The sequence below is a fragment of the Erythrolamprus reginae genome, chromosome 3 (assembly GCF_031021105.1).
Source record: "Erythrolamprus reginae isolate rEryReg1 chromosome 3, rEryReg1.hap1, whole genome shotgun sequence".
NCBI classification, from domain to species: domain Eukaryota; kingdom Metazoa; phylum Chordata; class Lepidosauria; order Squamata; family Dipsadidae; genus Erythrolamprus; species Erythrolamprus reginae.
Window position 1 is genome coordinate 198,340,409 of NC_091952.1, and position 21,346 is coordinate 198,361,754.

General features: G+C 38.4%; 1 protein-coding gene across 18 annotated transcripts in view; it reads right to left on the reverse strand.

The window, feature by feature from the left end:
- The window catches only part of PTPRM (protein tyrosine phosphatase receptor type M), a 546,727-nt gene extending 525,410 nt beyond the window's left edge, over window positions 1–21,317 (reverse strand). For 16 of the 18 annotated variants that reach the window (XM_070747564.1, XM_070747563.1, XM_070747562.1 and 13 more), the window contains exon 1: window positions 20,675–21,070. In XM_070747564.1, the coding sequence (XP_070603665.1) occupies window positions 20,675–20,747 (73 nt within the window). In that variant the 5' untranslated portion in view covers window positions 20,748–21,070. Of the gene's footprint in view, window positions 1–20,674 lie in introns of all 18 variants that reach the window. The other 2 variants (XM_070747559.1, XM_070747555.1) reach the window with 2 other exon arrangements.
- Between the last annotated feature and the right edge of the window lie 29 nt (window positions 21,318–21,346).

Genomic DNA, 21,346 nt, shown 5'->3' on the forward strand with positions numbered 1-21,346 from the left:
AGGAATCACCACAGTGAAGGAAAGGCACCGGCTACAAAGCAAGCATGCAAGAGGAGAGGGGAGCCCTTCAGCATGGGTAGGAAGAGGAAGCAGGTAGCAGGAGCAGCTGCCTTTTGGTCAAAGGAGCGGGAGGTTCCCCCATCTTGCCCACCTGGGTTTCCCTTTGTGGCACAGTGTGTAGGAGGCAGCCTCGTGCTGGGTGTATGGGAGGCGCATGCTCCTCCTCGCCGCTTCAGAGTCCCTCTTTTTTTTTAAAGCCTTAAAGTTTTGGATTTTTTTGATTCGCCTCACTTCACCTTCTTCCTTTAGCAGCAGACTGTTCTCCTCCTCTTCTTTTTCCTCCTCCTCCCTCCCAAATTCCAAAAAAGATTAGCATAAAAAACAGCTATGATTTTATATTACAGAATTAAATATTCTTCTCATTCCATTTAAAAATAAAATTATTTGAAATACCATAATTTTCAGAATATAAGACACACCAGAATATAAAACGCACCTAGATTTTAGAGGTGGAAAATAAGAAAAAAAGTATTCTGAACCAAATGGTGCAGTAATATATTATTTAATAAAATACCAGTGTAGCAGAATATTTTTTACAAACGTGTATACTTTTTACAACCATGGACAATTTTTACAAACTTCAAATTTGACAGCTTTAAAACTTGTGGACCAACTCCCATAATTTCTCCTCCAGTCATGCTAGCTCAGGAATGGGATTTGGAAGTCCACAAGTCTTAAAATTGCCAGTCTTGGAGACCTTTGCACCCTTAATCTCTAACCCAGGGGTCTTCAAATTTGGCAACTTTTAAGACTTGTGGACTTCAATTCCCAGAATCCTCCAGTCATGCTAGTTCAGGAATGGGAGTTGAAGTTCATTAGTTTTAAAGCTGTCAGGTTTGAAGACCCCTGGGTTAGGGATTAGGGTGCACTGCAAGGGTATTCAAACTTCCTGAGCTAGTCCTCCTCTAACTGTGGCTACTTTGCTCTTTAAACCTTTTAGCTCTATTTACAAAGAGCCATAAAGATTATCACCGGAGATTCAGGAAAGGAAGTGCGAGGGACAAAGTTGTAGTCTTTTGAGACGGAGGGAGGGAGGGAAAGAGGAGCTGCTCATCTCCACCACCACCACTTGCAGAAACGATCAAAAATGATCTTAGAGGAAGTGAAAAGTATCTCCTTCTGTAGTCAGGGCAAAGCTGGGGATTGCTTTAGTCCGATCTCACCATGAGAAAGAGAGACTGGAGTCCAAATCGCTTTAATACTAGAGAGGTTGGTGAAAGAAACAGTGTTGAATTCAGGTTTCTTTCAGTGTGATAACTGGAAAGGGAGGTTTCTGTGCACACGCATTGTGTCTCTCTTTTCATTCTGCTTTGGGCAGCTAGAGACGTTGGCGGGGCTAGGCTAATCAGTGATAGAAATGAAGGAAATTTGCATTAGCTACCATAGAAGAAGGCTGTTCAGAAGCACTGAGCAATTTTGCATTATGATACGAATCCTTCTACCTTCTGCCCCCCCCTCTCTCACACACACACATATAAACACTCAAGACAGAGTCTGGCACTCGGATCGTGCAGGGAGAGCTCAGGTAGAGCAGCTTCTCCCGTCCTTCCCAGAAAGTGTGTCTGCTGATGAGGGGTGTGTGGGAGGGAGGGAGCATTCCCTACAAGCCTTTCATTGCAGCTGAGTATTTGCCCTTTGAGGCTGCCTGCTTTTCTTCTCCACCTTGGGCGTGCTCCCCCCCGCCCACTGCTCCTCCATGTTGGTGTCATAAGAGGCTGATCGGAGCACACTAATCTCCACCCCAGGAACTGGAAATTAAACCTTGCATTTTCTCCGGTGAAGCTGCCATTTCCATTGCTAACTTCGCTATCTCCTCCTTCATTCTTCCTTTCTGATTGGCGGTTGGATCAATCTCCTGGAATACCGCCAATCAGTTGTCTGTTGCCACCAATTGTGGCTATTACCACTGTCCCACCAACTCCCTTCCCCCTCTCCAGGTGTAGCATTCGATCTATAGGACACACCTATAGACTCTTTTTGGGAGTAAAAAGGTGCGTCTTATACATCAAAAAATAATTTTAGTTTTAAATAAAAATAATAAACTGGAAGATTGTCCCCAAAGTACCTGAACCAAACATCAAGTTTCTGTTCTTGAGTAAATTCGCTATGAATTCAGTTACTTAGACATGCATCCAGAGTGAATGTTAGATTACCATAAACAGTACTTTAATATGGAACAGAAACCCACACTACAAAATATAGGAGTTATCCTGAGGATGGGTATGTGAAAATTGGGTAGAGAAACAATTATGTGAAGGGTGGTTACATTAAAAGGGTAATTTATTTTGTTCTCTTAGATCCAGGGAGTTTCTTTGGAAAGTAGTTTAAAACTACTTTTTGAAATGAAGGTTTAAAATTATACTACCTATCGATAAAGATGCAAACTGCTCAGTAAATAGATGGCATTTTAACCCATCATTACAGAGTAATGTACTTTTAAAATGTTAAGATTCTCTAGGATATATTTTGTTTTCTTATTCAACACAGTTCAGCATTCTTTTCTCTACAAAGGTCTATAGCAGGTTCACATGCTTTCACAATACATTTAGCTGTTAAAGAATAGTGTTTCTAATGTTAAAATCAGCTTTCCCAAATATCATCTCTATCAATTTCCTATGTAGGGTACCAAAGATCAGTTAACTAATTTATCCTTACAAAAATTTACTTTTACAATAGTTACTTTTAATTACAATTAATTAACATATTTCAAGATGGTTAGAGAGATTAAGAAATACATAAAAATAATCACTTGTAACTACTTAATATTTTTTATAATGAACAACTTATAAAATTGTTATTGGTATGTTGTTTAACTTTTCATGTAATGATGAACAAATTAGTATTAAAAATTTGAATGAAAATGGGTAACTTCTAACTTTAATCTCAACCAATGGTCACCATTCAACTATTTTTTTAATTTTCCTCAAAATATGTCTATTGTTATCATTGTTGTCTATTTGTTATCCCTTTACCTTTGTGTCAGAGGGATACACAAAGGGAAGAATATTTGCTTTTCTTCCTTTTATTTATATAGCTACTAAGATTCAAAGGAGACACCTAAAGCAGTAACATCACAAATGGTGGAATAGCAAAGCCAACAAGTTCTATAGAGTACTATTGGCAATTAGCTTCAGCAAGTGTTTAAAATAACAACCCCAAGCAAAGACCCTGATTAGCATCCAAGATTTCTTCCAAAAACATCATTTACATTCTTTTCTAGATTTATATAGTATTTTTTTCTTTTATTTAATTAAATATATATATTTTAAAATTAAGTACATATACATACATAAAGGGTAGGTGGAAGGGAGGGGGAAGGGGAAGAGATTCAACCGCTGAACTTCCTTACCTGAACGGTGATTCTCAATCGATTGTGTAGTCCACAGTCAGTGGGTTGACTTCCATCCGTCAACCAATCAGGACTGAGCCCATGTTATAAAAGCTCAAGTTCTGTCAGTCTTCCCGCTTTTTTTCGACGTTCAAAGCTTGGGCCCAGTGTGGTCAACGAGTATATAAGACTGACAGAAACAACATACCCTGTTTCCCCGATAGTAAGACACCCCCGATTGTAAGACGTATCGGGGGTTTCAGGGGGGTCGGCTAATATAAGCCGTACCCCGAAAGTAAGACATATGTCTTACTTTCGGGGAAACGGGGGTATTGCCGGGGGGGAGCCCGATGACGTCGCTTCCAAGCTCCCCGCGCGCCCCTCGCCTTCGCCTCGCCGCGGCGCCACCACCTCTTCCCCTGCCGAGGCTCGGCTGCAAGCGGCCAGCGAGGCCGACCGGTTCCGAGGCGAGCGGCCGGAGCTGCGCCCTCCTTCGCCCGCCTCCTTTCCGGCAGCTCCCCACGCGCCCCTCGCCTCCAATGTAAAAAGAAAGTAAGACACTGTCTTACTTTCGGGGAAACACGGTATAATCGAGACATGTAGAATAGAACACCAGAATAGATATGGATTTGCTCTAGACGAGAATGGTAAGGTCGGAAGACAGAAACAGTAAAACCTTCATAGGAAGATTACAAGGAAGGGCCTCACTGTGGACTACACAATCAATTGAGAATCACCGTTCAGGTAAGGAAGTTCATCAACGGTTGATTCGCCAATCACTGGTGTAGTCCACAGTCAGTGAGACCTGCCAAAGCCTGAGTCCCCGGGGAATCCCCGGGGAGGACTGGAGGAATGCAGGAATCACCTGCTGGAGAACCCTACTACCGAAGGCTGCATCAGAAGAGGCAAAGGTGTCTAACTTATAGTGCCGGATGAAAGTAGTAGGTGCAGACCAGGTGGCTGGTCTACACACCTCCTCTAGGGAAGCCTGTTTAGACCAGGCGGCTGGAACAGCTGCGCTCCTAGTAGAGTGGGCCATAATACCTCTAGGGCGAGGAGCTGAGCCAGTCTGCTGTGGTGTTGTCCTCCCCTGCGATGTAGTCCGCCTTGATAGAGAGCAGGTGGTTCTCGTCCCAAGAGCATAGAGCCCTGGCCTCCTCCATAAGAGCAGGGGACCGGGTGTCCTCTCTGCTGACCGAGGACAAGGACAAATGTAAGATTTTGCCTCATGCTAACTGAAGACAACTGACGGGACGGCATGCAGCGCTGCTGCCGGAACTGATCAACTGACAGGCGCTGAGAGAGAAAGCCTCTTGCAAGGAGCCAGGCGACCGCAGCCGAAAGAAAAAAAGTGCTGAAATTGCTTTTCGGGCCGATGCCCGCCTCGGCGACTCCGTTCACCGGCTTTGAACACCTACGGGAAGGACTTGGCTGCAAAGCTTTCTTTAGAAGGAAAACACCTCCCCTCACCCGGCTACCTAAGGCTCCAGATAGATCGGTGGCAATAATTTCTGAGGCGGCAGAAAGGTCTGGGCCAAACAGAACTGGAAGGAAAGCCTTCCGGAGTCCACCAAATGCCTTCCCGAGGCAGCAGCTCAAAAGGGGAGGAGGAGAGCTCAGGGAGGAGAGCTCAGATTGGAAGGAAAGAGAATGAAAAGAAGGTGAAGCAACAAACAGTCAGTGAGTTGACTACACACGTCCTGCTGAGGACTGAGGAAAAAAGCGGGAAGACTGACAGAACTTGAGCTTTTATAACATGGGCTCAGTCCTGAATGGTTGGTGGATGGAGGTCAACCCACTGACTGTGGACTACACCAGTGATTGGAGAATTTAGTTTCTGAACTAAAATACGGAATGTTTCATTATTTCTTTAGGGGAAAAAATACAACCTTATGTATGCTTAGTCAAAGTAAATTCTGCCAAGTTGAAGAATGTTTAATTAAATATTCAATAGAAAGCAACTTTAAAAAATAAATAGAACATTCATGTGTGGTATTCCCAAGGTCCTTCATGTATGTATGTAAACTTGTACATCCATGAATATAGGCAGAACAGAAACAGGATATTTTTTTTCATTGAACCAACTTGTGAACACTGAAAATGTGAACTGTTTTAAATTTGGAGAATATATTCTGTGGATGATATCCATCAAATTTACATATTGACCCTAAAATAATTGGGGGGTTTTCATGTTTTTTATTTTTTTACAAACAAATTAATGAGCGAACAGTGTGTACCTGAATGTCTTACATTTTAGTACAAATAAAATAATATTCATCATGTTTGACAAGCTTATATAGTTCTGGTAATAATACACATATTTATGTTAAGTTATAATCTTCCATTATTTATTCAATATTTCAATATGTTATTTTTATGCCAATCACCACATTATTCAAGCATATTTAATAAGACCATAATTCAACTTGTGATTTTCCCATTATTACTTTAACTTATTATATAAAATCATGTATTCTATTAATCCCCCTCTCTCTATTTACATCTTTCTTCTAACTTTTAATTCTGCCAAATAATGATCAAATAATCAAATAGCAATCAACCATCTATCATTCATTATACATTATACTGTATATTCCCCTCTAATATCACCAATCATTTTAAATTTATTTCAACACATCCAATTAATATCAATGTAAAATATAGTATAATAATATTTTCCTGAAGTTATCACTTAATTGTATAGTTATTTTAAAATAATTATATTAGATTTAAATTCTTAAAGAAAAAAACTTATTATTAATAACAATATTAATTATCATCAACTATATTTTCAAAGTCCTTTATTTCCTAAGATTAGCTCATTTCAGCCATTGCTAATTATAAATATCAATTTCAGTTAAAAATTGTTAAATACCTATTGGCATTTAGAGAGAGAAATAACACAATTAGGAACGAATGAAATGACTTAATCTTGAGAAATTTGGGATTTTGAATGACTAATAGTTTATGATGAGAATTAATATTGACATTGCTTTCAGTTAATTTTATTTAAGAATTAAATTTAATATATGTATTTAAAAGTAATTAATTATATAATGAAGTAATAATTTTGGGAAAATATAATTATATTATATATTGGTACAAATTGGATTTGTGGAAATAAACTTAAAATGTTATATTTGAAGCATTAGAGGGGAACACACAGTATAATGAACAATGAATCTGTTTAAGCTTTGAAATTGGAAAAATATTTGCCTTATCCTGTATTGTAAAAGACATTAGTCCAATTTAATAATCCAATTTTATGTATTTTTAAAGGTTTTTGCCTTTTTCCATTTGATTCTTTTTCCTTCAATTTTGGAATTAAATTTTGAAATCAAAACTTTAAATTGCTGCTTTAAAAAATAACAATGAGCCTCTCTATTCATGGATATTATTTTGGGGTTGAATTTTAAATAAAAAGGATTCTTCTCACACAGTTCTAGACATTGTTCACCGTCTACATACCAGTACAGTTCTTATGTATTTCTCGGCTTCACACCAGTACAATTCTTAGGTGTTTCTCAGTCCCAGCTTCGTGGCAGCCATCTTTAAGCTGCCTCTTCTCCTCGCCATGGCATAGAGAGAAAAAGCCCAGAGTTCCTCAGGAGAGTTGTGATCTCTCCCATGACCACTCAGCCCCCCCCCCCTTAGCTTTGCCACCCCTACAAGGAGGCTTTGGCTCCTCCCAGAGCTCACAAATAGGGAGAACTTAGCACAGGGGACGCGGAAGCCAGTTCCCTATGTCTGATATCACCACAATGTCAGCCTGAAATCCAAATTAATTAATTGTTAGTTAATCATAAGGGAAAATGTAAATATAACTGCTGTAATCAAAATTGTGTCTCTCTATAGACATTCTATATAAGAAAGTACTGTATAGCAAAAGCATGCAGAGTATGGCTTTTGAGACTTCCTAATATCATCTAGATTATGGATTATGACACTGAGATACAAGAGGAAGGGGCCTTAGAACAGAAGAGGCAACAATATACCTCTTCTGTAAGGAAGCATTTGAGGATTTTTATGGATTTTATTTCTCTAAAATTCCACTTAGGATCTGAGCTATTCATTTTGTTAAGACTCTTCCATTTCCAAGAAAGTTATGCTGTTGACAAAGCCCCAAGTCCTTTTACCTAATTTTTTTCCAATACTCTTTTGTGTTGAAATTATAAGAAAGATACTACTTAATGAATACACCTAGAATATTAATTTGACCTGCACTTGTTATTTTTCACACTTATCATAAATACATGATAATTTTCTTATATTTACCATCTTCCTGTTGCTTTGGTTTTCTATTTTATATATTATATTGCTGAACCTCAGGTAAGTTGTATCCAATAATAATAACAACAACAACGATTCTATTATAATAGTGTTGAACCTATTTTATGTTTATCTTATGGCAATTATTTCATATGTTTTCCTCAGAAATCATGAGGAATCTGGAATACAGCCATTGTGGATATTTTCTTCTGTAATAACAATTTTAAAAGCTATGTTGTTCTATAACACAGTTGTCATAAGACTAACAGCTGACTGAAAAAAGCATCTTTCTGTGAGGGCTTAATACTGTTTTGACTATGATTCTGATTTCGCTTTCCATACCCTAAAATCAAGATAAGCAATCGTTTCCATCTGCTGCAAAGATTAAGAAATTGGATATATCCACCGAAATAGTATTTTGGGACCAGTTCTAATAATGAGATCCAATTTTGTATAATGGTTAAAAGCATTAGAGTAGAGACCAGGAAACTGTGAGTTTTAATCATAGCTTTGTGATCTACTTAAAACCTAACCATGATAACCGAAATGCATATATTACAAATTTCATCTAAACCATTGGGGGGGGGGGGTGTCTTTTTTTAAAATTTGCTGCCTCTCCTTCAACTGTTATAATTATTTTTTAGGAATTTTGAATTTATTATAATATACAAAGACCTGGCTTTTATTTTTCCTTGCATGTTTTCCCTTTTTCTTATTAGATTATTATTATTATTATTGTTATTATTATTATTATTATTATTATTATTATTATTATTATTATTTATTGGATTTGTATGCCACCCCTCTCCGCAGACTCGTTGACCATGTATTTAATATTGAAAAATACATATATGAAATATGTGGTATACATTGATTATTATATCATTTGTCTCTTACTTAAAAATCAATTAAAAATATGGAGATAGATAGATAGATATAGATAGATAGATAGATAGATAGATAGATAGATAGATTAAAACATAGCCACCCAATCTATTTGCTACATTCAAACCAAATCTCCACCCCCACCACTATATATAAGGAACAAATGGCAGTTGCAAACAAACTATATTTACAGCAGCACGAAGCTTATAACTTCAGCCTGATGATGGTGAATGTGATTTCACCGAAACGTCGCATAGACACTCAAAATATTACATGGGGCAAAACCCGAACTCAGAACAATCTACATAGATAGATAGATATAATTTGTCTCTTACTTGGGATAGTAAATATAACTGACACCCCAGTCTAAAAACACAGAAAATGTAATTTAATATGATTCTGTTGATAAAGATGTGATCAAGGGTCTAAACCGAAGAACTCAAAAAGTATTGTCAAGAAAAAGATGGTATTTCAGAACCTTAAATTATTGCTAAAATATTGTTAGAAAGGCAATTAATTGAGTCTGAAAATAAATATAGGCTTCTTGCTTTAAACTTATTATATGCAAAAATTTAGTTGGGATCACTAAAATTCTTGACTTCATATTCTTCCATCAATGGAAACTTTTCCACTATTTTCAAGACTTGCATCTTTTATGATATGTTACAGTAATACAAATGGGTGATTACAGAGTATGGATTACAGTTGCTGATGAAGCACCTGACATGTTCATTGAACTAGGATACCTTTTTCCCCACAGCTTACCACTTCAGCACACCTCAAAGCAAATTACAGACACGGGGGCCATTCCAAATCAAGTTAAAATTCCCTTTCCTTCAGGGGTGAAATTCCCCAGGTTCGCTCGTGTTCTGTTGGGCTCTCTGGTAGACTCCTCCCAAAAATTCACAGGTACAAATTTCACACACACACACGTTTGAAAGTTCAAAACAATGTTCTTTATAATGAAAATTCACTTAACCTAAGCCCTCTTTTGGTATAGCAAAGAGCACTTGTCTCCAACCAAACTGGTAATTTGTACAAGTCCCTTATCCGTTCTGTGTTACTTAGCTTGCAGCTGTGAGGCAATTCACAGTCCTTCTTCTTTCACAAAGTGAAACACACTTTGCTCTGGTTTAGTTTCAAAGCGGGGAAAAATCAGCACACAAATGGTCAAAGTCATTAAAGCAGTCACGAAACACAATGACCAGATAATCCTCCACAATGGCCAAACCCACAGGCTGCTATTTATAGCAGCCTCACTAATTGCCACAGCCCCACCCAACCACAGGTGGCCTCATTTTCTTTGATAATAATCTCTCAGTTGTTGTTGCCTATGCATCGCTCTCCGCATGCGTGGCTGTATCATTAACTCTTGTTCTGAATCCAAGGAGGAGCTAAATAATTGATCTCCTTCTGAGCTGTCTGCCACACTCTCCTCCTCCCTGTCACTCATGTCTTCTTGATCAGAGGAGCCTTCATCAGCAGATTCCACGGCAGGGGGGGCAAAACAGGCCTGCAGCATGTGGATGTCTCCCCCACATTCACAGTCCTTGGGGCAGGAGCTGGGCCAGAGCTAACCACAACAGCTCGTGTCTATCGGTCATCAGAGAGCCAGTCGTGCAAGGGAGAGCAAGGCTCCACCAACCTGCCTGGAGGCTGTCATTTGAGTCATTTCTCTCTCTGCGCATGCACAAAGAATTCTGTGCACACGTAGAGGGTAAAAAAAACCAAAATGGTGGTGTCCAGGTGGGTGGGTGGAGCCTCACACTCCCTTTGCAACCAGGGCTCCGATGACTAACAGGCATGAGCATTTCACCTCTGCTTTCCTTGTGACGGATTCTTGATTCAGACTAGAAAAAAATGTTTCCATTAACACATTTCCAACTAACTTTTAAAAAATCAATCACACAACTGCTATTTACATTTTATATAACGTTTAAGAAGGAATCTTTTGCCCAAATATAAGAGAGGGGAAAGAGAATGACTTGAGTGTAATCACCACTACATAGAGTTGGCTGCAGAAATTGTCACTAGCAGAGCCATGCTGAAAAGGTTTGGGTGGGTGGGTGAGAGAGAATTGGGTTTCAGTTTAAAATCCATTTCAATCTGTTGTCACTCAGTTCCTGTCTACTAATAATTTATCACTGGAAATATTATTTCTAATAGTGTCTTAAAAGCTGTGGGTTCAGATCCCAAGTTCACTCTGAAAAGAGACAGAGGGTAATACTGATTAATGCCCATTACCTTTTTCTGCCCATACAACCATACCTAAAACAGATGAACTAATTAAATCTACCCAGAAGTATTATCACTTCCCTGGTAACAAAGAGGGGAGTAGGAGTTTGAATATATGAACTTTAAAAAAAAACCTTGCTACTGAATATTAAACTGTAATGTAATCCATTTTTCGTCTTAGCAATAACTTCTACAATTTCAGATGGCATCAAATGCTAAGTAGGTTCTCACGTTCTCCATCTGTTCCTTTTACACAAAACATTTATACAAAGGAAATATAAGCCTGACCATCTGACCATGTAATTCTCACTGATAAGATAAATGACAATCTTTTGTAACAGACAGTCAATTGATACATAATATAAGTATCAAATAATAAACAAAGAAATAAAAAAGCCACACAGAACCCGACTACATTCAGGAAATGAGAACAATTTTATTAGAAGTGTGCCAATTTTGTTTAGTTGTTAAGGCACCAGGCTCAAAAGCAGGAGACCATGAGTTCAATTCCGCCTTAGACATGACAGCCAATTGGGTGACCTTGGACCAATGATTCTGTCTTAACCTGACCCACCTCACAGAGTTCTTGTTATGGGGAAAATAGGAGGAGGAAGATGTATTAGATATGTTCACCACCTTTAGTTATTTATAAAAATAATAAAGGTGGTTTAAATAATAAATAAAAATAAATTGATATATCATCTTACTGTATATTGTATCCTAACCACATTTCACTAGCTACTTAATTATAAATCTCATTAAGATATTAAAAACAAGAAACTACCATGTTCTGTCCACCATGTTTTCTACCCATAAAACATTAGGCTATAGTAGCGCTGTGAAAATTTAAGTGCTTGACGTTTTCTAGTATTTCTGTATGTTTATTTAGAATTAAACTTCAACTGCAATAATTAGCACACCTTCCAACTGTCTGAGATGACTATTATTACAGACCAGTTGTCAGTTTCGTCAAATTGGTTTGAATATCCTTTCTAAAGACAGTTACACTCCTAGGATTATTCTAATTGTCACTCAAACTTTGGAATTCTCGATTAATACCACAGAGCAAACCCACTAGGAACTTTTATAGAACTTGGTAATTACACAGGTGGTCCTATTGATTTAGTTTTTGAGGACAGCCAGGCTGGCATAGGACTGTCCTATAAACCAAGAGGCTGTAAGTTCTAGTCCCACCTTAGAAATGAAAGCTAGCTGGCTGGATGACTTGGGTTAGTCACAGTCTCTCAGCCCAAATCACCTCACAAGATTGTCATAATGGGAAGAAAATGGGAGGAAAGAAATGTATGTTCACCACCCTGAGTTACTTACAAAGTTCCGTATTTTTCAGATGCACCTTTTTCCTCCCTAAAAGAGGCTTAAAATTTAGGTGCGTCTTATACTCTGAATGTACTTTTTTTTTTTGAAGTTTTTCCCCCCAGCCATAACTAGATGCTAACAATCTTTCCAGCTCTTACTTTTTTCAAAGCCCTAAGTCTTTTCAGGATTTTTTCACTGCTCTAACTTGCTCCGAATAAGTTTTTTACCAGCCCTAACCAGATACTAATAATGTTCCCAGTTCTTACTGCTTGCAAACTGTTTCATTGTTACTCTCTGTGAAGAATGTTTTCCAAACCCTGTCTGGGCTTTTTTCATTCACTACTTGCTCCAAATGTTTCTTTCCAGCCCTAGCCACGTGCTAACAATGTTCCCAGCTCTTATTGGCTTGCAAGCTCCTTCATATTACTCTCTGTGAAGAATGTTTTCCAAGCCCTAAGTCTCTCCAGGGTTTTCTTCATTGCTCTACTTGCTCCGAAAGTTTCCTTCCAGTTTCTAATGATGTTCCCAGCTCTTAATGGCTGGCTTGCAAGCTCTTTCATTTTTTTAAAGCCCTAACTAGGGAATAAAATAATGTGTTGAAACTGACTAGACTAAGGACACTAGCCAGATTAATACCTGGTAAGTAGATTCTTTTCCCTATTTTCCTTCCCCAAAACTAAGGTGAGTCTTATACTCCTGTGCATCTTATACTCCAAAAAATGCAGTAATAAATTCAGGATAAATATTGAATAAATAAATACTTTTTTCTTCTTCTTCAGATCATAAGTTTATTTACTCAGCAGTTAAAAAAAGGAACATAATGTTAAATGAGCAACCATCCAAAGAGTTTTGGTACAATAAGATTGTCATAGGCAGATATTCTTTTAATAAATTATCAGGCAACATTAAAATTTGCTTTTATTCTACCCTTGTATATAGTGATTTTTAATGGCATATGTTTTGGTAAAATATTTAGTGCTACTCTTTTAGCACAACATTGAAAGTCGCAGAAATGCCTGTACTATTGTAATACTATTTCACCAAAATTGAACGGGTCCAAAGAGGGGTTACAAGAATGGCGGAAGGTCTTAAGCATAAAACGTATCAGGAAAGACTTAATGAACTCAATCTGTATAGTCTGCAGGACAGAAGGAAAAGGGGGGACATGATCGAAAGATTTAAATATGTTAAAGGGTTAAATAAGGTCCAGGAGGGAAGTGTTTTTAATAGGAAAGTGAACACAAGAACAAGGGGACACAATTTGAAGTTAATTGGGGGAAAGATCAAAAGCAACATGAGAAAATATTATTTTACTGAAAGAGTAGTGGATCCTTGGAACAAACTTCCAGCAGACGTGGTGGATAAATCCACAGTAACTGAATTTAAACATGCCTGGGATAAACATATATCCATCCTAAGATAGAATACAGAAAATAGTATAAGGGCAGACTAGATGGACCATGATGTCTTTTTCTGCCATCAGACTTCTATGTTTCTATGTACATTTTCTTTACTGGAATCTATTTTTCTCTTTCTGTACTAACCTATTAACAAACTATTAGTATACATAGTCCTCATTCATTTTATTTTATTTCCAAAACACATCATAATTTAATATTACTTATTTATTTAAAACATTTTAAATCAGTCAATCCAACCTAGAATCCTGGTTTGGGAAAGTGGATTTGGAGATGCAGCTACACCTAGTGATCAGCAGTAGATCACAGCAAACAAAATCTTATCACTGAATTATTTCATTCCTTTTACAGACAAACTTAGATAAGAGAAACACACATAAAAGGAAACTGGGAAGAACACAAAATGTACAGATAATATTCAGAATAATAAATTGGCATTATTTACTAAAATACATCTGCACTGAGAAACTGCTATTGAATTAAATAGAACACATTGAAAAGTTGTATAATGTATCCTTTATTGTTTTTCTTTTATATCATTTGTGGGCAAAGTAGTTATTAAAATAAGGGTCCAAAGACGGACTACAAGAATGGTGGAAGGTCTTAAGTATAAAACGTATCAAGAAAGACTTAATGAACTCAATTTGTATAATCTGGAGGACAGAAGGAAAAGGGGGGACATGATCGAAACATTTAAATATGTTAAAGGGTTAAATAAGGTTCAGGAGGGAAGTGTTTTTAATAGGAAAGTGAACACAAGAACAAGGGGACACAATCTGAAGTTAGTTGGGGGAAAGATCAAAGGCAACATGAGAAAATATTATTTTACTGAAAGAGTAGTAGATCCTTGGAACAAACTTCCAGCAGACGTGGTTGGTAAATCCACAGTAACTGAATTTAAACATGCCTGGGATAAACATATATCCATTGTAAGATAAAATACAGAAAATAGTATAAGGGCAGACTAGATGGACCATGAGGTCTTTTTCTGCCGTCAGTCTTCTATGTTTATATGTTAATAACTTAAACATTACTACACTTCTGTATATAACGATTGTGCCAGAAGTGCATTGATAATTTAAATTAATGTCCAGATAACTTACTTAACTTTACTGAAATTTGTCCAAGAAGATTTTACTTAGTCTTATTTTATGCTTTGCTCTTTTCATTCGGCCCGAGGCATAGTGGGTTCTTCTTACCTTTGCTACCTAAAATACTTTGGCACAGGGAACTTTCTTTTAAGAAACTCCAGTTCAACTTTCCATAATGTGACAATCTCCAGATGTGTTGGGTCTGCATCTTCCAAAATTCCCAGTGAGCATGACTCCAGTGATTGCAGAAATTGCCATTCCAATCAAAGTTGCTGAACATTAAGTCCAATTTAATTTTGCATAAATTTTAAGTACTTTGTTAACATTCTCAAGCTAATTTTTTTTAATATAGCCTTTTAATGGAAGTAACATAACTAACAAGAATGATAAAATAGATTAATTTATGCAGATATATGGCCAAATCAAAACATGCCGAATACTGATCAAGAATGCAGTAGTTTCTTTCAAGGAACTGCAGCATCTGATTTGCTTGAAGGTCAGTTATTTTGGCAAGTTTGTTAATTTATCTCAGTTCAGTTCCCAATGGGAAAGTCATCTGTGCACACATTGCAAGTGGCTGGAACATTTTTCCCAGACAAAGAATACATGAGATATTTCGTATTCTCTATATTCTCAATTATTACATATACAGTATTCTCAATCATACATGATTCTAGAAGGTACAAGTTCTATAACTACGAAGTAAACTCAGACTTTTCAGTTGTCATTCTAAAAAAGTGACATCAACAGTTACAGTTTTTAAAATAATAAATATTTTGCTGTAATTTTTCTTACACACAATCTGACAGCTAAACTGTGAGAACAAAGATGCATTATAGATATTCTTCAGTGTAGTTATCTCCTTGTAATAGGCTGTAGGGTATATTTTTCTCTCTTCTATATTATCGTAATAACAGTGCCATTTTAATCAGTGACTGAACAGAAAACTTTAATTTTTTAATAAGTAACACAAGAAAAGTCTGATATAGCTTCCACATTAGCACCATACCTAACAACAGTCATAGGCAAGAAGAAAAGTTTTAGGAAAAGAAAAAGTTGGTTGAAACTCATATAACTGGAATTCTACATCTAAGGCAAAGTGAAAACAGAAAGTTTGTATGGCTGCATAAAAATAAAGGAAAACCATTTGCCATTTTTATGATTTTGCAATAACATAATGCCAACAAGACTTTGGACCTGGATCATATCACTTAGAAGCAATCACAAAGAAACTGATGGAAGTATGTTGCAAACCTATGTGGACCATGGCAAATCTCATGCCATGGATAAAATATCATATTATTCTAAATATGTACCATAACACATGTAATCCAACTTTCCTCTAGGACCTTAAGACAGTTTTTATGATGATCTCTATTCATGCTGTCCCATAACAAGAATACTCTAAGGTAGGTCGGATTGAGAGAGAATGGAATGAGTGAACTAGTACTAGGGTCTTCCAGGTTCTATCGATCCTGTAAATATTATAGTACTTTATAGTTATAGGATAATCATTGGTCTACAACATGGTTCCCTGTGTGGTGACTTGACCAATCCATTATAACAGTTATATTACTAGCCAAACGTAGAAAAATAAATTACTATGAACAGATGCAATGTACATAACAGATAGATACAGGCAATAATGTTCTCAATTCTGTTTAAGCTGAGGGTAGGGTATATCACTTAGGCCATGTTCTCAATATATTAATCCAAATCTCTTATACTGCCTAGGATCGGTTCTCTGAATTTAAATAAGAGTCTATATGCTTCAATCCAAATACATTTGTATGTGCGCTCAGTCACACAGGCCAGGACTATTTAATAAAAATATCTAACATACAGATACATATTTCAGTCAAAATAAAGCTAATATTCCATAAGCTGGTGGTACAGATGGCATTATTTTGGTTATCTCCCATGTTACAGATGTGTCCAAAATCTAGTTCTTATGCAGCTTTTTTAACAGCTGTCAATGTGTCATAATTCTGCCATTTTTGATCCAATAAAACTTCTGAATTTGACAATCAAGTTAAATTATATTTAACCCAAATGTAGGAATGCAGGGTCAGAATTTTTATACACATCAATGCACTCCATTTAACATACAATATATTTGTTGGCTATCAATAAAATTAACTGCCTTGGAAACGGCCCTGGGTTGGGCTGAGAGGCAAATAAGGAGCTGTGATGTTCCTTCATACACCAGGGTGATTCGACACAAAAATATGTAACCCTTCCCTGGTGCATAGCTGAAGGGATTGGATACTGTAGCCTAAAGGATAATTCTCTGCTTTACAAGGCAAAGGTTGCAGGTTTCAAGTCCCTGTGGGTATGGCTAGCTGATGAGGCCAAAATAAGGCCGAAATAGATCTATCCTAGTCTCCCTTAATTTTCAAATTCAGCATAGTGGATAACATCAATAAAATATTTTAATAACTATAGCTTGACTGTTGCAAATATTCATTCAACAATTTTACAATATTGTTCTTAATTTTAATGTATTTACTTAAACTATTAACACGATTAATATAACTTTGAAATGCTTATTTCCTTTTTCAATCATGACTACTTCTTTACAGATATTGCTTTGTAATGTAGTCGATTTTACTCTACTTTTCAATTTAAAAAAAATATAACAGAAAGAAATGAATACACTTTGTACGAAATTAATGCCATTAAGGTCATTAATTAAGGCCTTAAACTGTTTCCTTATTACTTTTTTTTACCTTTCACACTATTTCAAACCTATTAGTAGAAGCCCATGAATATATCACTAAACAAAAATATAAAATATCCAGTTCTGATTCTGTGGCAGCAAACAGAGCAAAATTTCATTCTGACAGCACAATTAGAATGTGAGCATCCTATCCTAAGTCTTTTGAATAAATGGCTTCAGGACTGAAGCATTAGTTGTTCACCACTTCTAAAGCAATTGTGCAGTCAAATAACAGGCTTTTCTAATTCTAGTAGAAGCATATTTTATAACAAGAAACACCAAGTTTCTAAATACTGCTTGGTATGTAGATTTTATAAAGCAAGTATTTTATAAACATATCTCATTTTTAAATTCCATCGCATCTTTCTTGATATTTCATGATTATGAGAGATCATCACAAGACTCTAAAGTTCTTCAAAGTATGTCTTCTTTGGGGAATAGCTAATCTATCGGACAGACTACAAAACTGCATGCTAGAAATATCAGATTTTCAGAAATTACTCAATAGCCATTTTTCAATCATTAATATAAGTTTGCATAAAGTTATATTAACTTATTTGGACGTTTAGCCAATTAACTATATTGAAATTCCATAGGCATCTAAAGTCTTAAAGAAACAAAATTCCTTTTTCCGATGAAAATGTAAAATGTGTTTCAATAATATGAAAGCATTCGCTTTTACAAAATATTGGTCCCTGCAATCCATTCTCATTAGTATCTTAAATATCAGGGGCTTGAATACAAAATTTGTCAATGAATAATTTCACATTAAAAACTCAATGCTTTTATTGTTGATCTGTTTTTCAATAATTTCTTGAAAGTTTAGAAACAGAAACTTTAAAGCAGTCTTTTACCATATCCCTTTTTTCCCTGATCACAATTTCTCTTAAAAAGTTGTACTATATAAACCAATGGATATAATAATGAGGATTCTCATTAAAATTCAATACACAGTATTAAAAAGAACATTACACATTTTTATAATCCCTTTTCTAGTTTTAATTTTTTATTATTTGAATATCAAAATGCATTATTCTTTTAGATGGATATAACTACCTACATGTCTTGTGTAGGAGTTCTCCCTAAAATTCAACATTCTACTTAATTCTTTTGATGGTCAAGTATTACCACAAAAGATTTAATTCATGCATTTATACTAAGTATTATTTTATTATCCTTTCATTTTCCAGTAAGTTAGAACAGTCAATAGTGATAAATCCTGTATCTTCTATGTTGTAGGTAGATTGACCCAGATAGTTGTAGGAACCACCAAATTAGTATAGAACTGTGCACTTCCACATATGTAAATGGTTCAAAAGTCATGAACTTGTAAAAATATCTGTATTCTCACTTGTATGAAAATCAGTTTACTGTATACCATATCAAACACTAAAGAGATGTACTAAAACAATGTTATTAAAGTAAGGACAGCAGTATTATTGGTTGGCACTTGCACATAGCTCTGAACATCCAACAGAAATAATCATTTTTCTCAACAGTTTTGACAGACCGTCAAGAAAATTATATAGCTAGGCAGTGAGGTATAGCTATATCTGAATAACGCAAGAGCTAATTAAAGCACGGATTTGAAGACTTCCAGTAATAGAAACACTGAACATAATTCACAGCCATGCATAAGATCACTCAAACCACAGAAGGAACCGGGGGAGATTTTCCTCCATTCTATTTTTCTTACAGAGGCAAGACTTTTTGCACCTATGAACCTCCTGACTTAAACCCAGAGGGAGAAAAGAATTTTGAGAAACCACAGTCTTGCATTTAGAATATTTCATTAAACTCAATAGAAATAAGTGTACATTTTAAAACCCAACATTTAGTTACACGAAGACCAAGTCAGTGCACAAAGCAGCAAACTCTCTGCAACTAAGGCAAAGCAAAGTCCTAGTCCCACTTCCGCTCCGGATCAAAGGACACACACACAACATGGAACCCAGATGTCTTCAATTTCTGCCATAGGTTTTTACAGTTCAAGCTTTGTGTGGAAAGCAAAACAGTCTGAGGTTACTCAATTCCTTCCAGCTCTGTCTTATTTCGCAACCGGGTAACAGGCCAAAATTAGGAGATTGTGCACCACAAACATATACACACTGTCATTTAAGCTTGCTGCTTTGGTACACACAGTGGCAGAGGAGATCCAGGACAGAGAAGAAAGTCAGAGGGAGAGTGGTTGTTGCTAAAATAAAAAGCTGCCAGGTGGATTTTATTGCCAAGAAAAGTTATGCCTTGATCCAAGATTGCCGCCATCAATCGGTGGATGCTAAATCCTGATGGAGGGGAAGGGAAGAAGCAAAGGACATATGCAGCCCCCACTTTTGCTATCCACAAGTTGTCACAAACGCCAACTTCTAAGAGGAGCCAAATTTGCCTTCCCAAATGGTCCTTATCAACTTCTAGAAAGGACACGTTTGCTTTCGGTCCAACTCCCGGAGATGCATCCCTTTCTGCATCCCCAGCCCTGTTATTTCATTTGTGAAACATGTACTAGTAGTAGTTTGCATAAACCTAAGTTAAAAGCAACGACAAATAGGACAGTAGGACAAGGAGGGTAGGCACAGTGGGGCGCTTCTCCATTGCTTATTTATTATCCATTGCTGTCAAAGGGCTCCAACACACAGTCCGGCGTCTGTGCAAGCTGGACCAGGTCCACCCCGGGCGCCTCGATGCTCTTCCGAGCCACGGAGCCTTTTCCGCTCCATTGCCTGTCCGTCGCTCGCCACCCAGCCGGGAGGGTAAATAAACATCCATCCCCTCGCCAAACCCTGCCCGGGAAGGAGCGTCCCGCAAAGAAAAGGAATTCGGAATTGGTCAGCCTTCTCCGCCCACCCCCACCCCGCCCTCAAGCCGCTGGCCACCGGCCGAAAGTTTTTTTTTTTTTTAAAGCCCTGGCTTTAAACCGCCCTTTAAAGCTGGCCTCCCCAATCTCCCGGCTGAGGGTTTTCTTCCCCCTCTCTACGCCTCCAGGCTGGCTCCAACGCGCCAGACGCGATCCAAGTCTCTCGCCCTCCCTCTCTCCCTTTTGCACTTTTGCACCAGACTTAACGGGTTCCCTTCCCGCCGCGCCTGGAACTTCCCCGCTCGCTTTCCAGGCGTCGTTCCCCTTTCCACACACACACGCACACACACACCTCCCCCGGCTATATATATATTTTCCATGCTGGCAGTCGCCCCAGAGGTCACACCCCGACGGCGGGGGAAAGGCAATTTCCAATACCCGACGGCAGCCCACCCGTGAGAGGCTTCCCCGTCCACACACCTTGCTGAAGGGTTTGGGGGTTTTTTGGCTCGTCCGGGAAGAGTGGGGGGGATGCGGGGGAGGCTGTGGCTACCTTACCTGTGACCGTCTCCGCTCCCGTCGCCAGAAAAAGTCCAGCCAAAGTCAGGAGGCAAGTTTCAACTTTCCCCATATTTCCTTCCCGCGGAGAAAGAGCTCTCTCTCCGGCCCTCCCAGCTCGGGGGGAGAGGCTAGAACAGGCGCCCCAGCCGCCTCCGTGGCCCCTTCAGGACGGCGCCCGCCTTCTCGCAGACGGGTGGGGGGCTGCAAGAGCCGCTCCGTTTTTACTCCGAGCAAGTCCCGCCGGCGACCCCGGGCAACTCCGCTCAGCCCGCGCTTCCTGTTGCGCCCGCTCCAAGCCTTTCTCTCAGCCCAAGCGCGCCGCGCCGTCTTCGCAGCCGAGTAAGCTTCTCGCCGCTCTCGAGTCCCCGCACTGACTCGCGGTCCCCCCGGCAGGCAGGCGAGCAGGCAGCGGAGAGCAAAGCTTGCCAAGTCACGCCCAGCCGCCGGCAGCGCCGCCTTCCCCCGCTAGAGGGCGAGTGGCGGCGGCAGAAGCAAGCAAGGTCTCCCCCACCCCCAGCAGCCGCCGGCTTGGCTGGCGACTCGTGGAAAAAAAGACGCCGCTCTTTCTCGGCGGCGGGAGGCAAGGAGGGAGGCGAGAGCTACCGTAACGGGACGGGCGTGCTCGCCAAATGCCGCTCCCTTCAGTATAAGAGCCTCGGTAAAGAAGAG